General features: G+C 35.6%; 1 protein-coding gene across 1 annotated transcript in view; it reads left to right on the top strand.

The window, feature by feature from the left end:
• Nucleotides 1-20460, top strand: part of LOC114045873 (polypeptide N-acetylgalactosaminyltransferase 13) — an 816024-nt gene that overhangs the window by 85468 nt on the left and 710096 nt on the right. The window contains exon 2 of the mRNA XM_027866047.1: nucleotides 18658-18903. Within this exon, the coding sequence (XP_027721848.1) occupies nucleotides 18762-18903 (142 nt within the window). The 5' untranslated portion in view covers nucleotides 18658-18761. The remainder of the gene's footprint in view (nucleotides 1-18657; nucleotides 18904-20460) is intronic.

The raw sequence follows: 20460 nt of genomic DNA, 5'->3' as shown, positions 1-20460 counted from the left end.
CCTTGACCTGGGAACTCTGGAATTTGGCTATAATATTCCTGGGAGTTTTCCTTTTGGGATCTCTTTCAGGAGGTGATCGGTGGATTCTTTCAATTTCTATTTTACCCTCTGATTCTAAAATATGATTTAATTCATAAAATTAAAATTCTATGGTCTGACTTTTTTGTGCTGATTGTTCATGTTCCCAGGCAATTATCTGACTTTTAAACTTTTTGTTAAGGTAGGGCTCTGCTTCCAGTGTGGAGGATGTACTATCCCATGCCTCAGGGATTTTGTGCAGCTGTTTTCAACTTCTAGGGACCTGTAAATGTTCAATTCTTCCAAGGTGGTAAGATCAAAGGTGAGGTGTTTCCTCCTTGCTTGGCCTGTACTTTGATCTATGAGTGACCACAAACACTCTTTTCTGCCTTAGAAATGTGAGGAGAATTCTCTCTCCATTGTTGCCACAAGCTCCACCATATCAATGCTCCTCATTGCCCCAGGACTGCCACCCAGCTCTGTGACCCAGATCTAAGCACAGGCAAAGCAAGAGGAACCTGCCTCAGCATCAGAAAAGAGATACCTGCAGTCCCCCTCTGGTCACTTCCTTGATCCCTAAACCATATGTGGGCTGAGAGTTCTGGAAGTAGCCACTTTCTGGCTGTGCCAGGACTGGGGCCAAGCCATGTTCCACTCTCTCTTATGACTGACAGACATTTCCTACTGACCTTCTAAGTTGTCATGGTGTTTGTGGATTAAGAAGTCTGGAAACCACCATAGCTGTCAGTGATTCAGTCCTCTGAGGCCTGATCCAGGTTTGTTGAGTCCTGGTTTTTGCTTGGGGGCCCATGCTGAACTGCGTTCCTCTCCCAGCCCTGTGCAACAGACCTTTCCCATCAACCATCCAAGTTGTCTTGGGCTGGAAATTTGTTTCACTCTGTCTTTTTGTGGGTTTTGCTGCTCTAGAATTCATTTAGAGACATTTTTACATGTATTTGGAAGGGTTTGGGGGAGAGCTCAAGCAAGTCATTGCTTTTACTCCTCCATCTTGACTCTGCCCCAGGAATTATTTTCTTGAGTGAACTTTTGGACCTCCTTTTCCATTTGGCCAGTTCTGCTTCTTAATACATTCTTCTCCTTGTTGGATTTTTGAACCTCTTTTGCCATTTGGCCCAATCTGTTTTTTAAAATTGCTATTTTCTTCAGTATTTTCTTGTATCTCCTTTACCAAGCTGTTGACTCATTTTTCATTGCATTTTCTTGCTTCACTTTCATTTCTCTTCCCAATTTTCTTCTACATCTCTTACTTGATTGTCAAAATCTTTTTGAGCTCTTCCATGTCCTGAGACCAATTTCTGTTTTCCTTGGAGGCTTTGGGTGTACGAGTTTTGACTTTGTTGTCTTCTTCTGAGTGCATGTTTTGATCTTCCTTGTCACCAGAGTAAGTTTCTATAGTTAGAGGTGTATTTTTTGCTCATTTTCCCAGCCTATTACTTGATTTTGTAACTCTTTGTCAAGGTAGGGCTCTGCTTCCAGTGTGGAGGGCAAATTGCCCCAAACTTCAGGGACATGTGATTTTCAGTTCTTCCAAGATGGTATGATCTAAGGAGAGGTGTTGACTCCTCTCCTGGCCTATGCTCTGGTCTGTGAGTGACCACTAGCACTCTTTTCTGCTATGCTAGTGTTCCTCCTTGCCCCAGGACTGCCAACCAGGACTGTGACCCAGATTCAAGTATCTGGAAAGCAACAGAGTCTTGCCTTAGTTCTATCAAAGAAACCCCTGTAATCTCCTTCTGAGCAGTTGTTTGATCCTCTTACCATCTGTGGGCTGACATCTCCAAAAGCAGCTACTGCCACTGCTGATTCCATCATTTTCTATACCTGTTCCTAGTTTGTTGGGGTGGGGGCTGGTACAGCCTGAGCTGGACTGCACTGCTGTCTCACCCAGGTCCCACAGACCTTTCATGCTGACCTTCTAAGTTGTTTTTGGTGTCTGTGGGCTGAGAATTCTGAAAACTGCCAATCCTACCAGTGATTCAGTTGCCCTGGGGCCTGCTCAGGGTTTGCTGGGGCTGGGTCTGCAGTGATGTGGCCTGTACTGGACTTTGATCTTTTCTCACCCTGGTGAAACATACCTTTCCTATCCACCTTCCAGGTTGTCTTCAGATGGAAATTTGTTTCACTCTGTCTTTGTTTAGAGTCATTTTTAAAACTATTTCAAGGGGTTTGGGGGAGAGCTCAGTTGAGTCCCTGCCTTTACTCTGCCATCTTGGCTCGCCCCTAATGTTTCTTTTGAGCTACTGCAATTCTGCTTCACTCTTAGAGTGCAGTAAATGCTTTGATGTAGGTTTGCCATGCTGGTGGTCCTTCATCAGTATCTCCCATGTCAAACAATTGATTTAAAAGTTCTGAGAGACCTTCAGGGTGGCCTTATATCACTTCTTCTGACCTTCATGTGAGTTCTTGCCTTATGTGAATTCTCCATAAAATAGTCTTTTAGGCAAATGCATATTTGGTATTTGAACAACATGGCCAACCCATAGCAGATAAAACTGAAACCAAGTAAAAATTGAGCAATTCTGCCCTATTTCCATTGGCCATTATCACTGTCACTTAGTTTTCACTGTATTTCCATCTCCTCTGCCCAAATGGAACTAACAATCCTCTCTGTTAACCTCAGTTTGCTTGTTTACCCTTAGGCCTTTCCAAAGGTTTAGAGCTTCTGATGCTATTCTCAGAGAATCTTACACACATGCTTCTCATTCAAGACTGGAAAAGTAGGTGGGAGACAGATTGTGAACTGTCTTGAAGGCCAGAGACAGTCGTTTATACATTATTCTGGTGGCAGTGGTGGGCCAATGGGAGTTTTCTAGTAGAGGATTTTGATATGGAACAGTGCATTAAGAAAAATTTATAGACATCAATATGAAAGATCGTTTAAAGGAAGTAAACTTTCATCAAGGGGAAATAAATTATTACAATAATACAAGTAAAAATGGTAAGTATCTTAACTAGTGTATTGCAGTTCATGAATGGGATAGCAAGGAACTTCTTTTCTTTAGTGTGTAAATTTATTCTTCTGGGATTTCATCAGTTAGAGTGGGACTACATACTTAGAGGTGGACCACAATAATAGAATCTCAGAGAGGGAAGAAACCAAATCTTACTTGTACATGGGTCATATCTATAGCACTCTAAACAAATGATCATCCAGTTGTGTTTGAATATGCCTACCAATGGAAAATTAACTACTCTTCCTCTCTCTGCATCTAGTTCTATCCTTGTCTGCCCTATGGGTCAAACTACTTTTTCTTAATAGTAAGCATTTTAAAACTGTCTTCTTTTCTTTAGGCTAACTTCCCTCAGTTCTTACAACAATATAATCCTCATATGGCATGATTTCTTGCTCCTTCACCTTCTTACGCTTCCTCATGGGCATAATCTATCTTTTAATGTCTTTTCTAACATTATATGCCCAGAGCTGAACAAAATAATTTAAATGTTATGTAATTTGACCAAGATCAAGTGTAGTGGGACTATCATCTTCCTTTTCATGCCCATTGATATTCTATTAATATATCCTGATATTACATTTGTTTTGGGGGTGGGCTGTCACATCATTTAGTTGACTCATAGTGAGCAGTTTATTAAAACCTGCAGCTATTTTTCATATGAACTGTTACCTAGTCATACTTCCTCATCCTCTATTTGTAAAATTTATTTTTTTTAATTCAAGTATAGGAGTTCACATTCAGCCATATTATTTTAATAGATCTGATTAATTATTTCCCTTGTCACAATCTTTTTGGATCCCCATTCTATTGTTTCTCATGCTATCTATCATTCCCAGTTCCATGTAAGAAGAAAATTGGATAAACATGTTTCCTATGCCCTTATTTAAGTCATGGAAAATTTTTGAGCGGAATATAGCCACAAAAAGAACCCCGTGGCAATGAAGTAAAGAACAGATTATAGCTTGACATAGATCCATTAATTACTGTTCTTTGGATCTAATCATTCAACCATTTCCTAAATTTACTTAACTGTACTATGATCCTTCTTGAATCTCTGCAGATTTGTGTATGTATCTGTATATGGAATTTTCTGAATGACTAGCTGAAACACTATGATTTTTGGTGTTTTAAATTTCCTGGAAGACCTTTGAGTTTAACATTACCTTCTAGGTTCATTTTGGCAGCTCAGAGTATTGCTATATAAAATAGATTGAATAAGTTTCTACCTATTATGTAAATGCAATACCAAGAGAACAAAAATGAGAGTACTGAGACAATTATGGCTAATGGAAAGCTATGCTATCCTTTGGTAAGTTTAGTGCGTTATAAAGATAACCACCTGATATTTTTCCATTGCTTTATTGCTAACTTTAAAAAAGCTGTTTGCAACATTCTAAACTTTGTCGTGGTTTTTATTGCTTTTTATGCTAGAAATGAATCTCTGAAAGGAATGAAAGGAATAGGAGAAAAAGATTCTTTAGTCTCTATCATACATAACTCAGGCCATGCAGGATCTCACAATATTTCAGCATGGCTACCCATGTTCGGAAGTCATGAAATGATGAATTTGGGAGATGGAAGTTAACTGGCAAAATGAGCAAGAATCCATTACTTCTTTTTCTTTTCTTGATGATCTGCTATCCAGATCCATGTTTTAAAATAATAATCTTTAAAAAAGTTTTAGAAAAAAATAGACACATCATATTATATTTTAAGCTCTGATAGCTACAGCTATATTTTATATCATTGAGATACTCTGTGGTACAGCAACCACTAAAAGCCATAAATCAAAAGCCTCAACTAATGAATTTTTATAGCATATTTGTTCAAAGCATTAAGAAACAAGAAAAGACAACTCCACATACACCTATTGGGTACACTAGGTTACCGTTTTACTAGGGCATACATATGGAGAACATGTAAGAGCACGTACAAAGGAGTAGATATACGAGGAACACGTACAACCAGGGCAGGATGACTGCCAGATAGAGGAATGTGTAGCCGGGGTTCATGTATGACTGTTGCAACTCATAACTCTACAACTGTGGAGTCCTCTGAGTATGATGCTTTGCTGCTTTCTGCTGCTTTTTTGGGGGGTATGACTTCTCCAGTTTGAATGCTACCATTTATATTGGGAGTGGTATCATCACTATCCACTGTTTTCTTGATTGTTGTACTGTTGTCTGCTACCTTTGGTTGGACTGTAGCCTTTGAAGGCTTGGTTGCTCCTCTATGCTATTCTTTTCTAGGGTAGAGCAGCTAGTAAGCTTCTTTTGGCAAAAAGGGGTCTCAAGTTCTTTTCCCATATGGAAGGGCTGTGTGTTGCCACACCCACACCAGCAACCAACAAAACTGAGCAGAATATTCTAGGTTAAGAAAAAAAAATCTATCTTTTTCACTTCACTTTGCTTCTCTGATGTCTCTTCTGACTCATTTTTAACTTTTATCTGAGTTACATCCAGAAATCCCTTTCAATTCTAATCATATCCCTTGGAAATATTTGCCAGGACCAAGGAAACTTACTGGATGAAGAAGCTTAGGTACAGAGATTGCTTTCAAGCTTTCTCTGGTGTTCTATGAAAATCAGAGACTGGAATGGGTGGAGCAGACTGAAGGGAATAGTGAATTTTGACCTATTTCACCCAGCAAGTTTGTTACTATCTTTTGTTAATGACTGCCTCTGGGTACTTGGTGCCTTTTTCTGTTGCATTCTGTTCAACACAAAAGTGCTGATCTCTGCATTAAGATTATAGATTTTGAACAGGAAGGGAGTTCAAAACCATCTAGTCCAATACCTTCTTTTAGAGATGTGGAAACCTAAGCTAACAGATACGAAGTGGCTTGCCCCAGATCATGCAGTAGAAGAAACAGTATCAAAAACTAATTCATCTGACAACTAGTTTAGCAATTTTCCCCATTGTACAAAAAAAAAAGATCTAAAAATCAATCATTCATTTTGGAAAAAGAAAATGACCTGTTATTGAACATTTTTGAAACAGCAACTGTAAGTTGAATTATTTTTATAAATTGAAGACTTATTTGGAGCTTGTCCTCAATATTCATCCTTCCAAATAAGGCATATGTTGTACTTACTATGTTAATGCAGAGATATTTATAGTAAATTTTCAGTTTAGCATCTAATCTATACATAATATGCTCTTCAATTTCATTCATCATTCACATTGAAAAGAACATATGATGTGCACAAAGACCAAATAAAGTGGTTAATTGTAGGCAACTATATTTATTGTACATCTCCATTTGTGTCCTATTTATTTAACCAGATCCAAATCTCCTTACCTACATTTTTTCATCTTGTCACTAAAGCTAGAAATATGTGTGCGTGTGTGTGTGCATGTTCATAAACTGACTATATCAGTTGCATGTTACAACACCAAATATTTACCACAATTAACTCATTTTTAAATTTTTTTTTCTATTGGAGGATATAGATGTTCCTGACCCATTAGGAAACAAGAATGAAATAACCAAGACCTAGGAAAATTGGGGCAGAGGTATAATTCTGTATTTTGAGATAGAAGATTTTGTAGTTTATGTAGATTCTATACATCCTTTTTAGATCTGGTAAGTTACTAGCTTTATAAAGCTTGAGTTTCTTTGGCTTCAGAGACTTGGGAAGAATAAGTCAAAATAAAAGTCAGAAATCATGAATATATCCCCAGAGATTAGCATAGTGCCTAGTATATAGTAAGTGTTTAATAAATGCTTATTTCTTGGTTTGAATATTGAAATGAAAGAAGCATGTAGGTATTAGTTATCTTAATGATAAAGAAACAAATTACATTTGGGTTGATGTGATCCATAGTGTTTGTTACACTTTGGATCTCATTTTTATTATTTGTTCTTTTAAGCAGGAATAATATTGAAATTCTATATGCAATATTCCTGTTTTATTCTCTAGGAAAAATGACAGTAACTATCCTGGATATAAGAGTCAGCTGGCAGAATGGAAAGATAACCTCATGAATATGTCTTTTAAAGAATGAAACAGCTGGTTGTTTTCGTATCAAATAAGAAAGTTGGTTTTCTCTCAGTACTATAAAATTTTATACATAGAAAACTGATGGATTTATTAAATTAAAAAAATATTGAAGCAATTATAAAGTAATTATATAGCAGTTCTAACTTTTAATTTCTTCTTACAATATTCTAAATGAAATTATCAATGACTTTAACCTTTCAGCATTTATTATAAAATATACCTATCTTTAAATTTTAATATTGAATATTGAATGATTTCTGATTTTTCTTATTTTAATAAAGTATAATGCTTTGTACTTTAAAATTTTACTTTACCTAGTAATCTCCTTTGATCCTTATGACATTTGATTAAGGTAGAAAACACAGTGAATATTACTCACATTGGTTTTCAGTCAATTGAAAAGGAATGATGTGGAGTGACATAATTCAAGCTCCATGCCTAGTTCTGCCATAATGAGGAATAAAACTCAGATCTACTTCCACAGGTGTTCTAATTACGAGTCTTCCCTTGAACTTAGGGTTTACATTTTCATAAGTGAAACTACTGTAGTTTCACAAGGGACTTTCTCCATGACAGTAAATTATGAAGGGATTTAAAATTTAGGAAAGATTTGTCCATGAGACTGACTTCATGGTCCAAATCTAGAATTCATATGCATAACAAGTATAATATTATTGAGAATTACTCTTCCTTAGTGTTTTTAGGTTTTGAAGCTATGATATCTTCAAAAGGATTACTCAGAAAACAAAGAATAATAGGATGTAGTTAATTAGCATCTTATATTTAAGAAGTAAAAAAAATAATCTTTATGAAATAAGATATAACCAACTTCCCTTTTCCTCCATATTGTCTTTGAAACTTTGATGAATTTGTGGTTTCACAGGTGTGAATAGTTCCTTTTCAGATTCAGATAAAACACCTCACCAGCCCATGTAAATATTATTCATGAATTTCCATAAATTCTGCATAGAGAACATACCCAATTGTCTAGAAATATTCTTTCTGTTCATCTAATGTTGCAGAGGTACCTTCATGCTACTTGGCTTTTTCATCTTCTGTCTCTCATTGTGTTTATAGGAACAATTTACTTTTTTATAGTCCTAATTGTCCTTGATGAGGTCTTTCAGGCAATCTTTGTTCCAAGTGCTGAGGATTTAAAGAAAAAGAAAAGTGTCTATGTCATAAAGAGACTGTTACAGGGCAGGGAAGAAGGAAGAGAGAGGAAACAATAAGCACAAATAAGTAATTATAAATTAATTTGGGAGGGTGGGCTAACAACTAAGGTAATCCTGAAAAGTCTGTTAAAGCAAATGGCACTACATCCAATTCTTTTTTTTTTTTGAGTGAAGCAATTGGGGTTAAGTGACTTGCCCACAGTCACACAACTAGTAAGTATCAAGTGTCTGAGGCTGAATTTGAACTCAGGTCCTCCTGACTCCAAGGCTGAAGCTCTATCCATTGTGCCACCTGGCTGCCCCCACTACATCCAATTCTTGAACACTTCTAGGAACCCTAAGATGCAGAGATAAGGAGAGAGAAGTAAAGTTATCCTTTTCATATCACAGGGGTTAGAGGTGCACTGACCCCAAGATCTAGAAAATCAGAATAAATATTTTTTGACCTTCCCTTCATACCAGAAAAGGAGCCTGAGTTTTTTTTTCTTTTTCTTTTATGAGGTTTTTACAGTATTTTATTTTAAAATTTGGGTTAAGTATCTGATCATATTTGAACTGTAAAAAAGAAATTGTGTATATTTATTGTATTAAAAGACAAAATATATTGATATAATGTAATGCTACATGCATATTTTATGCATTTTTAAATTTCTAAAATTTTTCTGTTTTGTGTGCTGGCCTTTATGTGTCATCTGCAGCTTCTGCTAAACTCCCCAAATGTTCCTATTTAATTTCTTTTTCTTTTTTTCACATTTCTTTTTTTATTTTTTTATTTTATTTTTTAAATTTTTATTTATTTTTTTGTTTTCAACATTTACTTCCACAAGATTTTGAGTTCCAAATTTTCACCCCATCTCGCCCCTCCCCCCACCCCAAGATGGCATGCATTCTAAATACTCCTTCCCCTAGTCTACCTTCTCTTCTAGCTCTCCCCCACTTCTCTTATCCCCTTCCCCTTCAATTTTCCGGTAGGGCAGGATGGATTTCTGTACCCCGTTTCCTGTATTTCTTATTTCCCAGTTGCATGTGAAAATGTTTTTTTTAAACATGTGTTTTTAAAATTTTGGGTTTCAAATTTTCTCCCTTCCTCCCTCCCCACACACCCTCATTGATAAGGCAAGCAACTAAATATAAGTTATATATGTGCAGTTATGCAAATCACTTCCATAGTAGACATGCTGTGAAAAACTAACTCTATTTCCCTTAATCCTATCCCACCCACCCATTTATTCTATTCTTTTTTTTGACCCTATCCCTCCTCAGAAGTATTTGCTTCTGATTACTCCTTTTCCCAATCTGCCCTCCTCTCTATCATTCCCCTGCTCTCTTGTCCCCTTCTCTCCCTATTTCCTGTAGGGTAAGACAGATTTCCACACCCAATTGAGTGTGTATGTTATTCCCTCCTTAAGTCAAATCCTATGAGAATAAGATTCACTCATTCCCTCTCACCTTCCCCTGTTTCCCCTCCACTGTAAGAGCCTTTTCTTTTCTGTTTTTTTTTCTTGTGGGATAATTCACTCCATTCTACCTCTCCCTTTCTCCTTCTCCTAGTATATTCCTCTCTCACCCCTTAATTTTATTCTCCAGATATGACCCCTTCATTTTCAACTCACCCTGTGCCCTCTATTTATCTATATCTATATCTATATATATATATATATATCTATATGTACATATAATTTTTTCCCCTCCAAGTACCCTAATACTGACAAAGGTCTCATGAGTTACAAATATCATCTTTCCATGCAGGAATGTAAATAGTTCAACCTTAATAAGTCTCTTATGATTCTCTTTCCTGTTTACCTCTTCATGTTCCACTTGAGTCTTGTATTTGAAAATCAAATTTTCTATTCAACTCTGGTCTTTTCATCAAGAATGCTTGAAAGTCCTCTCTTTCTCTAAATTACCATTTTTTCCCCCTGCAGGTTTATACTCAGTTATGCTGGGTAGGTGATTCTTGGTTGTAATCTTATCTCCTTTGCTCTCCGGGATATTATATTCCATGCCCTGCTGTCCCTTAATGTAGAAGCAGCTAAATCTTGTGTTATCCTGATTGTGTTTCCTCAATACTTAAATTGTTTCTTTCTGGCTGCTTGTAATATTTTCTCCTTGACCTGGGAACTCTGGAATTTGGCTACAATATTCCTAGGAGTTTTCCTTTGGGGATCTCTTTCAGGGGGAGATTGGTGAATTCTTTCAATTTCTATTTTGCCTTTTGGTTCTAAAATATCATGACAGTTTTTCTTGATCATTTCTTGAAAGATGATGTCTAGGCTCTTTTTTTGATCATGGCTTTCAGATAGTCCAAAAATTTTTAAATTCTCTCTCCTGGATCTATTTTCCAGGTCAGTTGTTTTTCCAATGAGATATTTCACATTGTTTTCTAATTTTTCATTCTTTTGGATTTGTTTTACAGTGTCTTGATTTCTCATAAAGTCACTAGCTTCCAATTGCTCTATTCTAATTTTTAAGGAAATATTTTCATCAGTAAGCTTTTGGACTTCCCTCTCCATTTGGCCAATTTTGATTTTTAGGGCATTCTCCTCCTCATTGGACCTCTTTTGCCATTTGGGTTAGGCTATTTTTTGAGGTGTTATTTTCTTCAGTATTTTTTTGGGTCTCCCTTAGCAAGCTGCTGACTTGTTTTTCATGATTTTCTTGCATCACTCTCAGTTTTTCCTCTGCTTCTCTTACTTGCTTCTCAAATCCCTTTTGAGCTCTTCCAAAGCCTGGGACTGATTCATATTTTTCTTGGAGGCGTTGGATGTAGGAGCTTTGGCTTTGTTGTCTTCTTCTGGTGGTATGTTTTGATCTTCTTTGTCACCAAAGTAAGATAATATAGTCTGACTCTTTTTGAGCTGTTTGCTCATGATCCCAACCAATTACTTGAGTTTTAAACTCTTTGTTAAGGTAAAAGTCTGCTTCCAATGTGAAGAGTGTACTGTCTCAAGCTTCGGGGGTTTGTACAGCTGTTTTCAGAGGTACTTCTAGGGACCTGTAAATTTTCAGTTCTTCCAAGGTGGTATGATAAGGAGCAAGGTGTTTCCTCTCCACAGCCACAACAAGCTCCACCACACCAGCATTCCTCCTTGCCCCAGGACTGTCCCTCAGAACTGTGACCCAGATCCTAGCAGCAGTAAAGCAAGAGATTCCTGCCTCAGCACTGGCAAAGAGATCCCTGCAGTCCCACTCTGATCAGCCACTAGATTCCCCCTCAGTCTGTGGGCCAGAAGCTCAAGAAAAAGCCTTGGCCCCGGGCACAGTCAGACTTGTGGCTGAGACCTAGCTCCTCTCTCACCCCAGACACAGACATTCCCCACTCACCTTCTAAGTTGTCTTTGGTGTTCCTGGGTTGAGAAGTCTGGAAACTGCCACAACTGCCCGAGATTCAGTCCTCTGAGGCCTGCTCACTGTTCGCTGCGGCCTGTGCCCATGCCGAGCTGCACTCCTCTCCCCACCCGGCGCAATGTGCCTTTCCGATCAACCATCCAGGCTGTCTTGGGCTGGAAATTTGTTTCTGTTTTTTTGTGGGTTCTGCTGCTTTAGAATTTGTTTACAGCCATTTTTTTAGGTATTTGGAGGGCTTTGGGAGAGAGCTCAAGACAGTCATTGCTTTCCCTCTGACATCTTGGCTCCACCCCTATTTAATTTCTTATGCCAATGCAATATATTGAAATCATGATGGGGAAAGTTGCCATGTGGAAGGGATAACTTTATGCAGGTATGAGGAAATGCATGTGCAGAAGCACAGAGGCAGAAGGCTAAATATAAAATGTGGAGAACACTTAGTAGGCCAGTTTAGTTGACAAAGCATATGAGTGGGAATAAAGTGAAATAACTCTGGAAAGATAGATTGGGATCATATCTTGAAAAGCTTTAAATGTTAAACAGGAAATTGATAAGATATCCTACTAGCAATAAGGAGCCAATAAGCTTCTTCAGTCAGTGAGTGTCACATGGTCAGACCTAGGCTTTAGAAATAGTAGCTTAATGACTAGGCAGATGATAGTGGCTTAATTATGGCATCTATGTGGTACAATAGAGCACTTGGCCTGGAATCAGGAATACTTGAGTTCAGATTCAACCTCAGACACTTTCATAACTATAGGGCTCAGGGAAAACCATTTAACCTCTGTCTGCTTCAGTTTTCTCAAATGTAAAATGAGGATAATAATAGCAACTTCCAAGGTTCTTGTGAGGATTTAAAGACATAATATTTGTGCAGCACTTAGCATAATGCTTGGTGCATAGTAGGCTTTTAATAAATGCTTGTTTTCTTCCTTCCTATCATGTTCAGGATCAAATATAATGTCTTCTGTTTGGCATGAAAAGCCTGTTATAAGATTCCTCCCCTACCCCCTCTTCCTATTCTTTACAACCAACTGTGTACTCTGTCATCCAGTGACAGTGGCCTTCATGCAAGTAGCCTCCTGGAAGAAGACATTCCATTTCCTATTTCTAATATTTTCACCACCTGTTTCACATGCCTGGAATTCTTCCTTCCTTTTCATATAAGCCTCCTGGCTTCCTTGGCTTCCTTCATGTCTCAGCAAAATTCTGTGTTCTGCACAAGCCTTTCCTACTCTTCTTTAATTCTAGCACCTTTCTTCCCATGATTATTTCTAGCTTATATTGTGTATAGCTTGTTTATAAATAGTGGATTGACTGTTGTCTCTACCTTTAAACTATGAGTTCCTTGAGGGCAGGAACTACCTTTTACCTTTCTTTGTATTCCTAGGAATTAGTATGATCCTTCACACTTAATTGGCAGTTATCCATGTTTATTGCCTGAAGCCATAACATTCATTATACAGCTAAGAACTGAGCAGTGCCTAAACTAGGGTAGTGTGTGTAGAAATAGATAGAAGGGAATAATTGATGTTGTAGAGGTAAAGTCTAGAACATTTGGTAATTGATTATTTGGGGATAATATTAGGTACTCAGATCCACAATGTTTTATTATTATTATTATTATTATTATTATTTTATTACTATTAACAGCCATATTGCAACACATAGAGAATATTTGTATCAAAATATATTTAATTTTTTATTTTTAATTATCAAATAAAACAAACATTTCCATAACATGGTACAATTTAAAAAAAAATCATTGTAAATGAAACTGCAAATCAACTATGCACAACTTGCCATTCCTTTCAAATATACAAAAAAAATCATGTAATTGTTTTCATTTTTTCTCCCCTCCCCCTGCCCCAGAGATGGCTATCATTAGACATGTATATATATATATATATACACACATATATATATACACATATATACACACACATATATATATGAATGTCATACATACATACACATACATATACATATAAAATATATATATATACATATATGTAAAATTATTCTATACATACTTCCACTTATCAGTTCTTTCCCTGGATGCAGATAATGTCTTTTTACATATGTCCTTTACAGTTGATTTGCATATTTATAATAGACAAAATAACTTATTTGCTCAAAGTTGTTCTTAAGGCAATATTGCTGTTACTGTATGTAATGTTCTCTTATTATTCACAAAGTGTATAGGTATTTTAAGAACTCTTTGGGCATAATTCCAGATTGCTCTCCAAAATGGATGGATCAGCTCACAATTCCACCAACAATGAATTAATTTTTCTAAATCCTCTCCAATATTTGTCACTTTCCCTTTTTATCATTTTAGCCAATCTGGTAAGTGTAAAATGATATCTTGAGGTTGTTTTGATCTGCATTTCTGTAATCAATAATGATTTAGAGCATTTTTATATGACCATAAATAATTTTGATTTCTTCTTTGGAAAATCCAACCATTGATAGGTACTTTGATGTAAAAGAAGATGTGGGTTCATATTCAGAGGAAGATAGTGAGATTAAAAAAAATATTCCTATCCTAAAGAGAGATTTTGAGATGTATTTGTGATTATTTATTTATTTTTATTGAGAAGTTTGCATACATTGAAAACTCTGCTGAATTCCCTAAATTTAAATATAGGTTTGCTTAATTTTTGCTTACTCTATAGTCATCAGCTTAGCTCATTCTTCTTCAAATCTCTCCCTCTCCCTCTCCCTCTCTCTCTCCCTTTCTCTCCCTCTGACTCTCACACACACTGACATACAACACATATACATATACACACACTAATAGTTTAACAGTTTGCTTGATCAATTACATGTCATAGTCTGGAAAATGTGCTTTTTGTCCATTTTAATTTTTAGACTAATCTCCTTTCAATCATATTTAAATACTCTAAGGTTTTGTGATTTGGACAGTATAAGCATTTCTTCAACTGCCATACATTTTGATATCATTGTGGTTCATTAGATAGTCTTTGTGACTTTCTATGGCCAAAAAGAAATTCATCATCTTGTGGCCAAACTTCTGCAACTAGATGTCACAGAATTCAGTAAAAATCACTGAATAGCAGACATAGAGTTCCTGATTCAAAAATCATTTCAGCTTGGAAGAAATTGTCAGAGTTAAAATTCTAATGACACTATTAGAAAACCTGGAGTTACATCTGTGCCTCTGTGGTGCATCAGAGTAGGACTTTGATGGAAACTTTTTCATGAAATCCAGACAAAGTGTTTTGTTTTAATTTATTTGTATGAATGGAGATATTGCACTAGTCAAGTCACTAAGTGTTCCTCAAGTACTTATTATGTTCTAGTCACTATGCTAAGTACTGGAGATACAAAATAAAGGCAAAAATAGTCCCTTCCTTCAAGGATCTCACAGTCTAATGAGTGAGACAACTTGAAAAAAAAAAACTATTTACAAACAAGAAATTTGCAAGATAAATTAGAAAGTCTCAGCATTAAGTGAGGACAAGAATGTTTTATGTAGAAGTAGGATGTTAGCTAGAGAAAGCTAGAGAATCCAGGAAGCAGAGTTGAGGAGGGAGAGAATTCAAGATAAGGGGAAACATACATTGGGAAAAGTTCAGTCAGGATATACAGTATAATGTTCAAGCAATAGCAAGGCCAGTGTTATTGGATTGTAGTGTATGTAGAAACAAGTAAAGTGTAAGAAGACCAGAAATATAGGAATGGGCCAGGTTATCAGAGAATTTAAAAGTCAGATTGCAGGATTTTATACTTGATCCTGGTGGAAATAGTGAGCCAATAGAGTTTACTTAAGAGAGGGCTAACATGGTTGGAGCTGTTCTTTAGGAAAGTCAATTTGACATCTGAGTGAAGGATGGACTGAAGAGACCTGAGGCTACTATGGTTGTCCAGATGTAAGATGGCAAGGGCCTGCACCAGGGTGGTGGCAGTTTTAGAGGAATAGAAGGAAGATAATATGAAGGTAGAATCACTGACTTGACAACTATTGGATTTGGGTGGAGTGATAGATAATAAGTAGTCAAAGATTTTACCAAGATTGTGGGCCTGCATGACTAGGAAGATGGTAGTGCCCTCAATAGTAACAAGAAAGTTAGGAAGAGGAGAAGGTTTTAGGTAAAGATCTTGAGTTCAGTTTGGGACATGTTGAGATGACCAATAAGTTGTTCAAAATGTGAGATTGTGTGTCAGGAGAGATATTAGGACTAAATGAATAGATCTAAGAATCATCTGCATAGAAATAAAAAATGAATCAAGTAAATTGTTTGGTTTAACAGTAGGAATTTACTATAAAGTAGCATTAGATTAAAAGTAAACAAAGTCTAAAATCATAATGGATTGTTAGATTCTAGTTTCTAATCCATTCTGATTGCTGCTTTTATTTTTATAGGTGAATTCATCTCATTTATGTTCATAGTTATGATTACTCCATCCATTTATCTACACATATTTTCTTCTGTTTATCCTCTATTTTTTTTTATCCTATCCTTCTTCTAAAGTCTCTTTTGCTTCTGACCACTGCTTGAAATGTTTTCTCCTTGACCTGAGAACTCTAGAGTTTGGTTATAATATTTCTAGGAGTTTTCATTTTGGGATCTCTTTCAGGAGATGATTGGTGAATTCGTTCAATTTTTATTTTACTTTCTGGTTCTGGAATATCATGTCATTCTTCCTTGATTTTCTTGAACTATAATGTCTAGACTCTTTTTGATCATGGATTTCAGGTAGTTCAATAATACTTGAATTATCACACCTCAATCCATTTTCCAGTTCAGTTGTTTTTTCCAATGAGATATTTCACAATATCTTCTATTTTTTCCATTCTTTTAGTTTTTAGTTGTTTTTTGATATCTTGGGGAGTTATTAATTTCCATTTGCCCAATTCTAATTTTAAGTAATCATTTCTTCAGTGAGCTCTTTTTCCATTTGTTCATCTTAACTTTTTTTAAGAAGTTATATTCACCAGTTAAATTTTGTACCTCTATTTCTATTTGACCAATTCTGTTTTTTAAGGTATTATTTTCTTCAGTATTTTTATGCCTCTTTTAAAAAGCTCTTAATTTACTTTTCTTTTTACTTTTCATAATTTCCTTGCTTTAATTTCATTTCTTTACCTAATTTTCCCCCTAGCTCTCATATTTGATTTTGAAAATCTTTTTTTTAGCTCTGCCAGGAGTTCTTATTGGTCTTATGTCCAATTAACAGTTTATTTTGAGGCTTTGCTTGTAGCTGTTTTGACTTCATTTTCTTCTGAGTTGGTATCTTAATTTTCCCTGTCACCATAGCAGCTTTTTATGCTCAGGTTATTTTTTGTTATTGTTTGCTATTTTTTTCCATTCAGTTTCTCAATTTGGAACTTTATGTTAATGTTGGGCTCTGTTCCCAACAAGTGGAATAAAGGGCTCTCACTCTCTCTTGCTCACACTTTCAGTCTTTTTCTCACTGCTATTGTTAGAGCTAGTTCTGGGGATTTGGAAGTTTTTTGGTGCTTCCAACATGGTGTGACCTGAGGAGAGATATGGTCACTGTTCTCTTGGTTTACTCCCTGGTCCTTTCACAGGAAGGTCTACTGATCCCTTGGGATTGCAATCAACATTGTTCTTTAGAATCTCTTCTCCCTTGTAAGCAGAAATGGTGCTATTGTTCTAGGTCTCTGATCTCGTGGGCTTGAAAGTGATAATGCCTCTCAGGACTTTCACTCTCATTTGACTGAAACTACTCCTCTCTGCCCTTGAACTCTGACCCATAAGTAGATATAAGCAATGGAATTGTTAAACAGCATCAGGTCTCAAGTCCAGTGCTAGTACTGCAGTACCCTGTAATTTTTTCTGACCAGTTGTGAAGTCCCTTTTTTGTCTTTGGCTTGAGAGCTTCTAAAGCTGTTGTTGCTTCTGTCTCTACCACTTAGTCCCATCATTGACCTTTTATTGACTCTGCCACTCCAAAATTTGCTTTGAGGCTTTCTTTAAAAGTTGTTTAGAGGGGAATGTTGGGAGACCGTTGAATGCTCTCTCTCCTCCACCATCTTGATTCTGCCCCTAGAAGTCCCCAAATCATAATTTAAAAAGAAACAATTCCATGCATTTGAAACCCTGGACATTGCTACATTCTTCATCAATGATAGTCAACTTGTTTATAAATTTTATCAGAATTAGAATTCGCATAATACATTCTTATGTATTTTGTTAACTGTGAGCCTTTTGCAAAGTTTTCTGAAATGCGCACTAGACTAAGTAGGTTGTGACAGTTTTGTGTTGCTGCATGATAAGTCACCTACCATTTCTTCAGAGATTGGGTTTTAAAGATGTTATGCCTCATGAAATCAAAACTTAATTTTTCCATTCTGAGACAAAGATCTGTGAAATATTCCTAGTGTCTTTATATTTAACTCTATTTGATATATCTTTCAACAAATGAATTACATATCTACCTTGCACAAAGAAATTTGCAAAACAATTGTAAAGAGTCTTTTAGATACAATAAGTGCTATGATTGAGTTTTAATTTTTTGAGTCATTTACTGTACAACCAGTGAGTGTTTATTCATGTCATTTTTTGAACTACTGTAAGTCATTCTGAATGTCTGTGCATTTAGACACACAAACACTCCTCACAGGTTAAAAAAAAACAACCTAAGTGTTAAAAAAATAAAAAAAAAACTTAAGATTAGAAAAAATGTATTATGTTTATCTCAGCAAATAGGAGTGTATGTCAGAAAAGGAGCAGAAGGTAATTTGGATTACTTTGCATGATTATGTTGTGCCTCCATCAAAAAGCCAGAATTTAAAAAAAAAAATCTAACATTGTGTCAGCTACTACTATGGATATTTTATTTACAGTTCATTGTAGTTTTTTAATCACATTTAAAAGATCAAAAAATAGAGATAATTGAAGTGAATTAGCTAGATTCACAGATGTACAGAGATAAATTTAGAATCAGATGATGTTAGAAATTCAGACTTCTAGGATACTTGTAAATCTCATTTAATTGGATTCGTGATTTAATATTTAAAAGTTAAAAATCTGAATACCTCTTTGTAATGTAGTGTTTGGGGACCTTGAATATGTGACTATTTTGCAACTTCAAAAACACAAAAAAACAGAGTCCACAGTAAATCAAATTTCTCTTTTCATTACAGTGGGATGCCCCTGCTTTCATGCTGGATCTTTATCTCTGTGGCTTGGATTCAACACAGTAGCAGCTGCCCTTATTTTGTGTGTTAACTAGAAATCAAGGAGAGCCATGAGGAGATTTGTTTACTGCAAAGTGGCTTTAGCCACTTCCCTAATGTGGGTTCTTGTCGATGTCTTTTTACTCCAGTACTTTAGTGAATGTAACAAATGTGATGACAAGAAAGAGAGGTACCTGCTGCCTGCATTAAGGGGTAAGTGTTCTAAATATGAAGATTCTTTTTTTTTAATTAAAAGGTAGCAAAATATGATGAAATATCCAGCTTCCTAAAATGGTGCCAACTTAGGAAGAAACAGCATTACAAGAAAAATTCAGTAATTCAAGTTAAGTCATTTCTTACCTTATTGTCACAAACTGACAAAATGCACCTTTTCAGCACCCACCTTTTTAGGTCTCATTTTTCTTATATGTAACATGAAGCAATAAGATGAGATAATGCGTAAAATCTCTTGGAGATCTAAATTATTTTTAATTTAAAGTTAAGTATGAATTTCTGAAATGCTTTATGTATATAAATATTTGAAAGATAAATAATTTATAATACTTTCAAGAATATAAAGTAACAACCAAACATTTTAGTAGAATAATAAAATGATTTCACCAAAGGACCTGCTTTAATGACTAAGGATAATATATAAACAACATATTAGATATATATAGAAATAGAAGATTCTATAACTAGAAATAAAGACATGAGGAGATTCATTTACATGAAAGATTCTAACCTTTCCTCTGATGGAGGTGTTTTTATTAATGTTTATATTTTAATACCTGTAACAATGTTTGTGAAATATACTTAAAAAACGGGTTTTCCAAAAGTACTTAATGATGCCTAACATTCTACCCAAATAATTTAAATATACTACCTGAAACCATCTGTACATTTTTAATTTCCTTTGAAAACCCTCTACTTCATAGATACCATTGGATTTACTTTTAAAGTTTTGTCCAAAAGGGAAGTAATTGCAAATATCAAATAAATAGCATTATTTGAAAAAAATCCTATAAATTATTTACTCTTTTGATAAATTGTTTTAATTTCTAAGATTGCTTACTAATGAAAATGTAGTTCAAAATAGAATTGGGTTTATATACTTTGCATGTGTGGAGATTACCAACATTGTGTAGGACATTAGCTTCCTTAGATGCTTCAATGGTTCATTGATTCATTGTGCATGTGTGTATGTGTGTATATACACACTTATGCATATGTACACACATATACAACATATACATACATGAACACAGGCACAAAATTTGTATGTATATGTGCATGTACATATCTCAGAATTTTGTTGTTGGAAGAAGTCTGATTATCAATCTAGTCCAATCCATACCTTTAAAGGAACCCCTAAGAAATGATTTTACAGATTCTGCTTAAAAATGTCCAATGTATTTCCTTCCTAGGTGTTCTGATCCACTTTTGCAATTCTCTAATTGTAAGGCCATCATCAAGACTGAATTTACTTCTTTTTTTTAATTTAGTTTACCTGGTACTGCTCTCTGAGGTCAAACAGAGAAAGTATAGTTACTTTCCTATATTGCATCCCTCCACATGCTATATACATTAATACAGCTATCTTGAGCCTTTAAGTCATCTCTGTGATGCCCATCACTGGTTCCTTCAATTCATCCTCATATAGCATAGACTCATGCACTCCACAATCCTTCCTCATTGAGAGATTGATCAACTTATTAGCATCTTTTAGAAACTGTAATGCCCAGAACAGAATATAATACTCAACATGTG

This window comes from Vombatus ursinus, unplaced genomic scaffold, assembly GCF_900497805.2.
Source record: "Vombatus ursinus unplaced genomic scaffold, bare-nosed wombat genome assembly UNPS02014779.1, whole genome shotgun sequence".
In the NCBI taxonomy this organism is placed as follows: Eukaryota; Metazoa; Chordata; class Mammalia; order Diprotodontia; family Vombatidae; genus Vombatus; species Vombatus ursinus.
The sequence above is the reverse complement of the archived record's forward strand: the minus strand, read 5'-3'. Positions and strand labels throughout refer to the sequence as shown.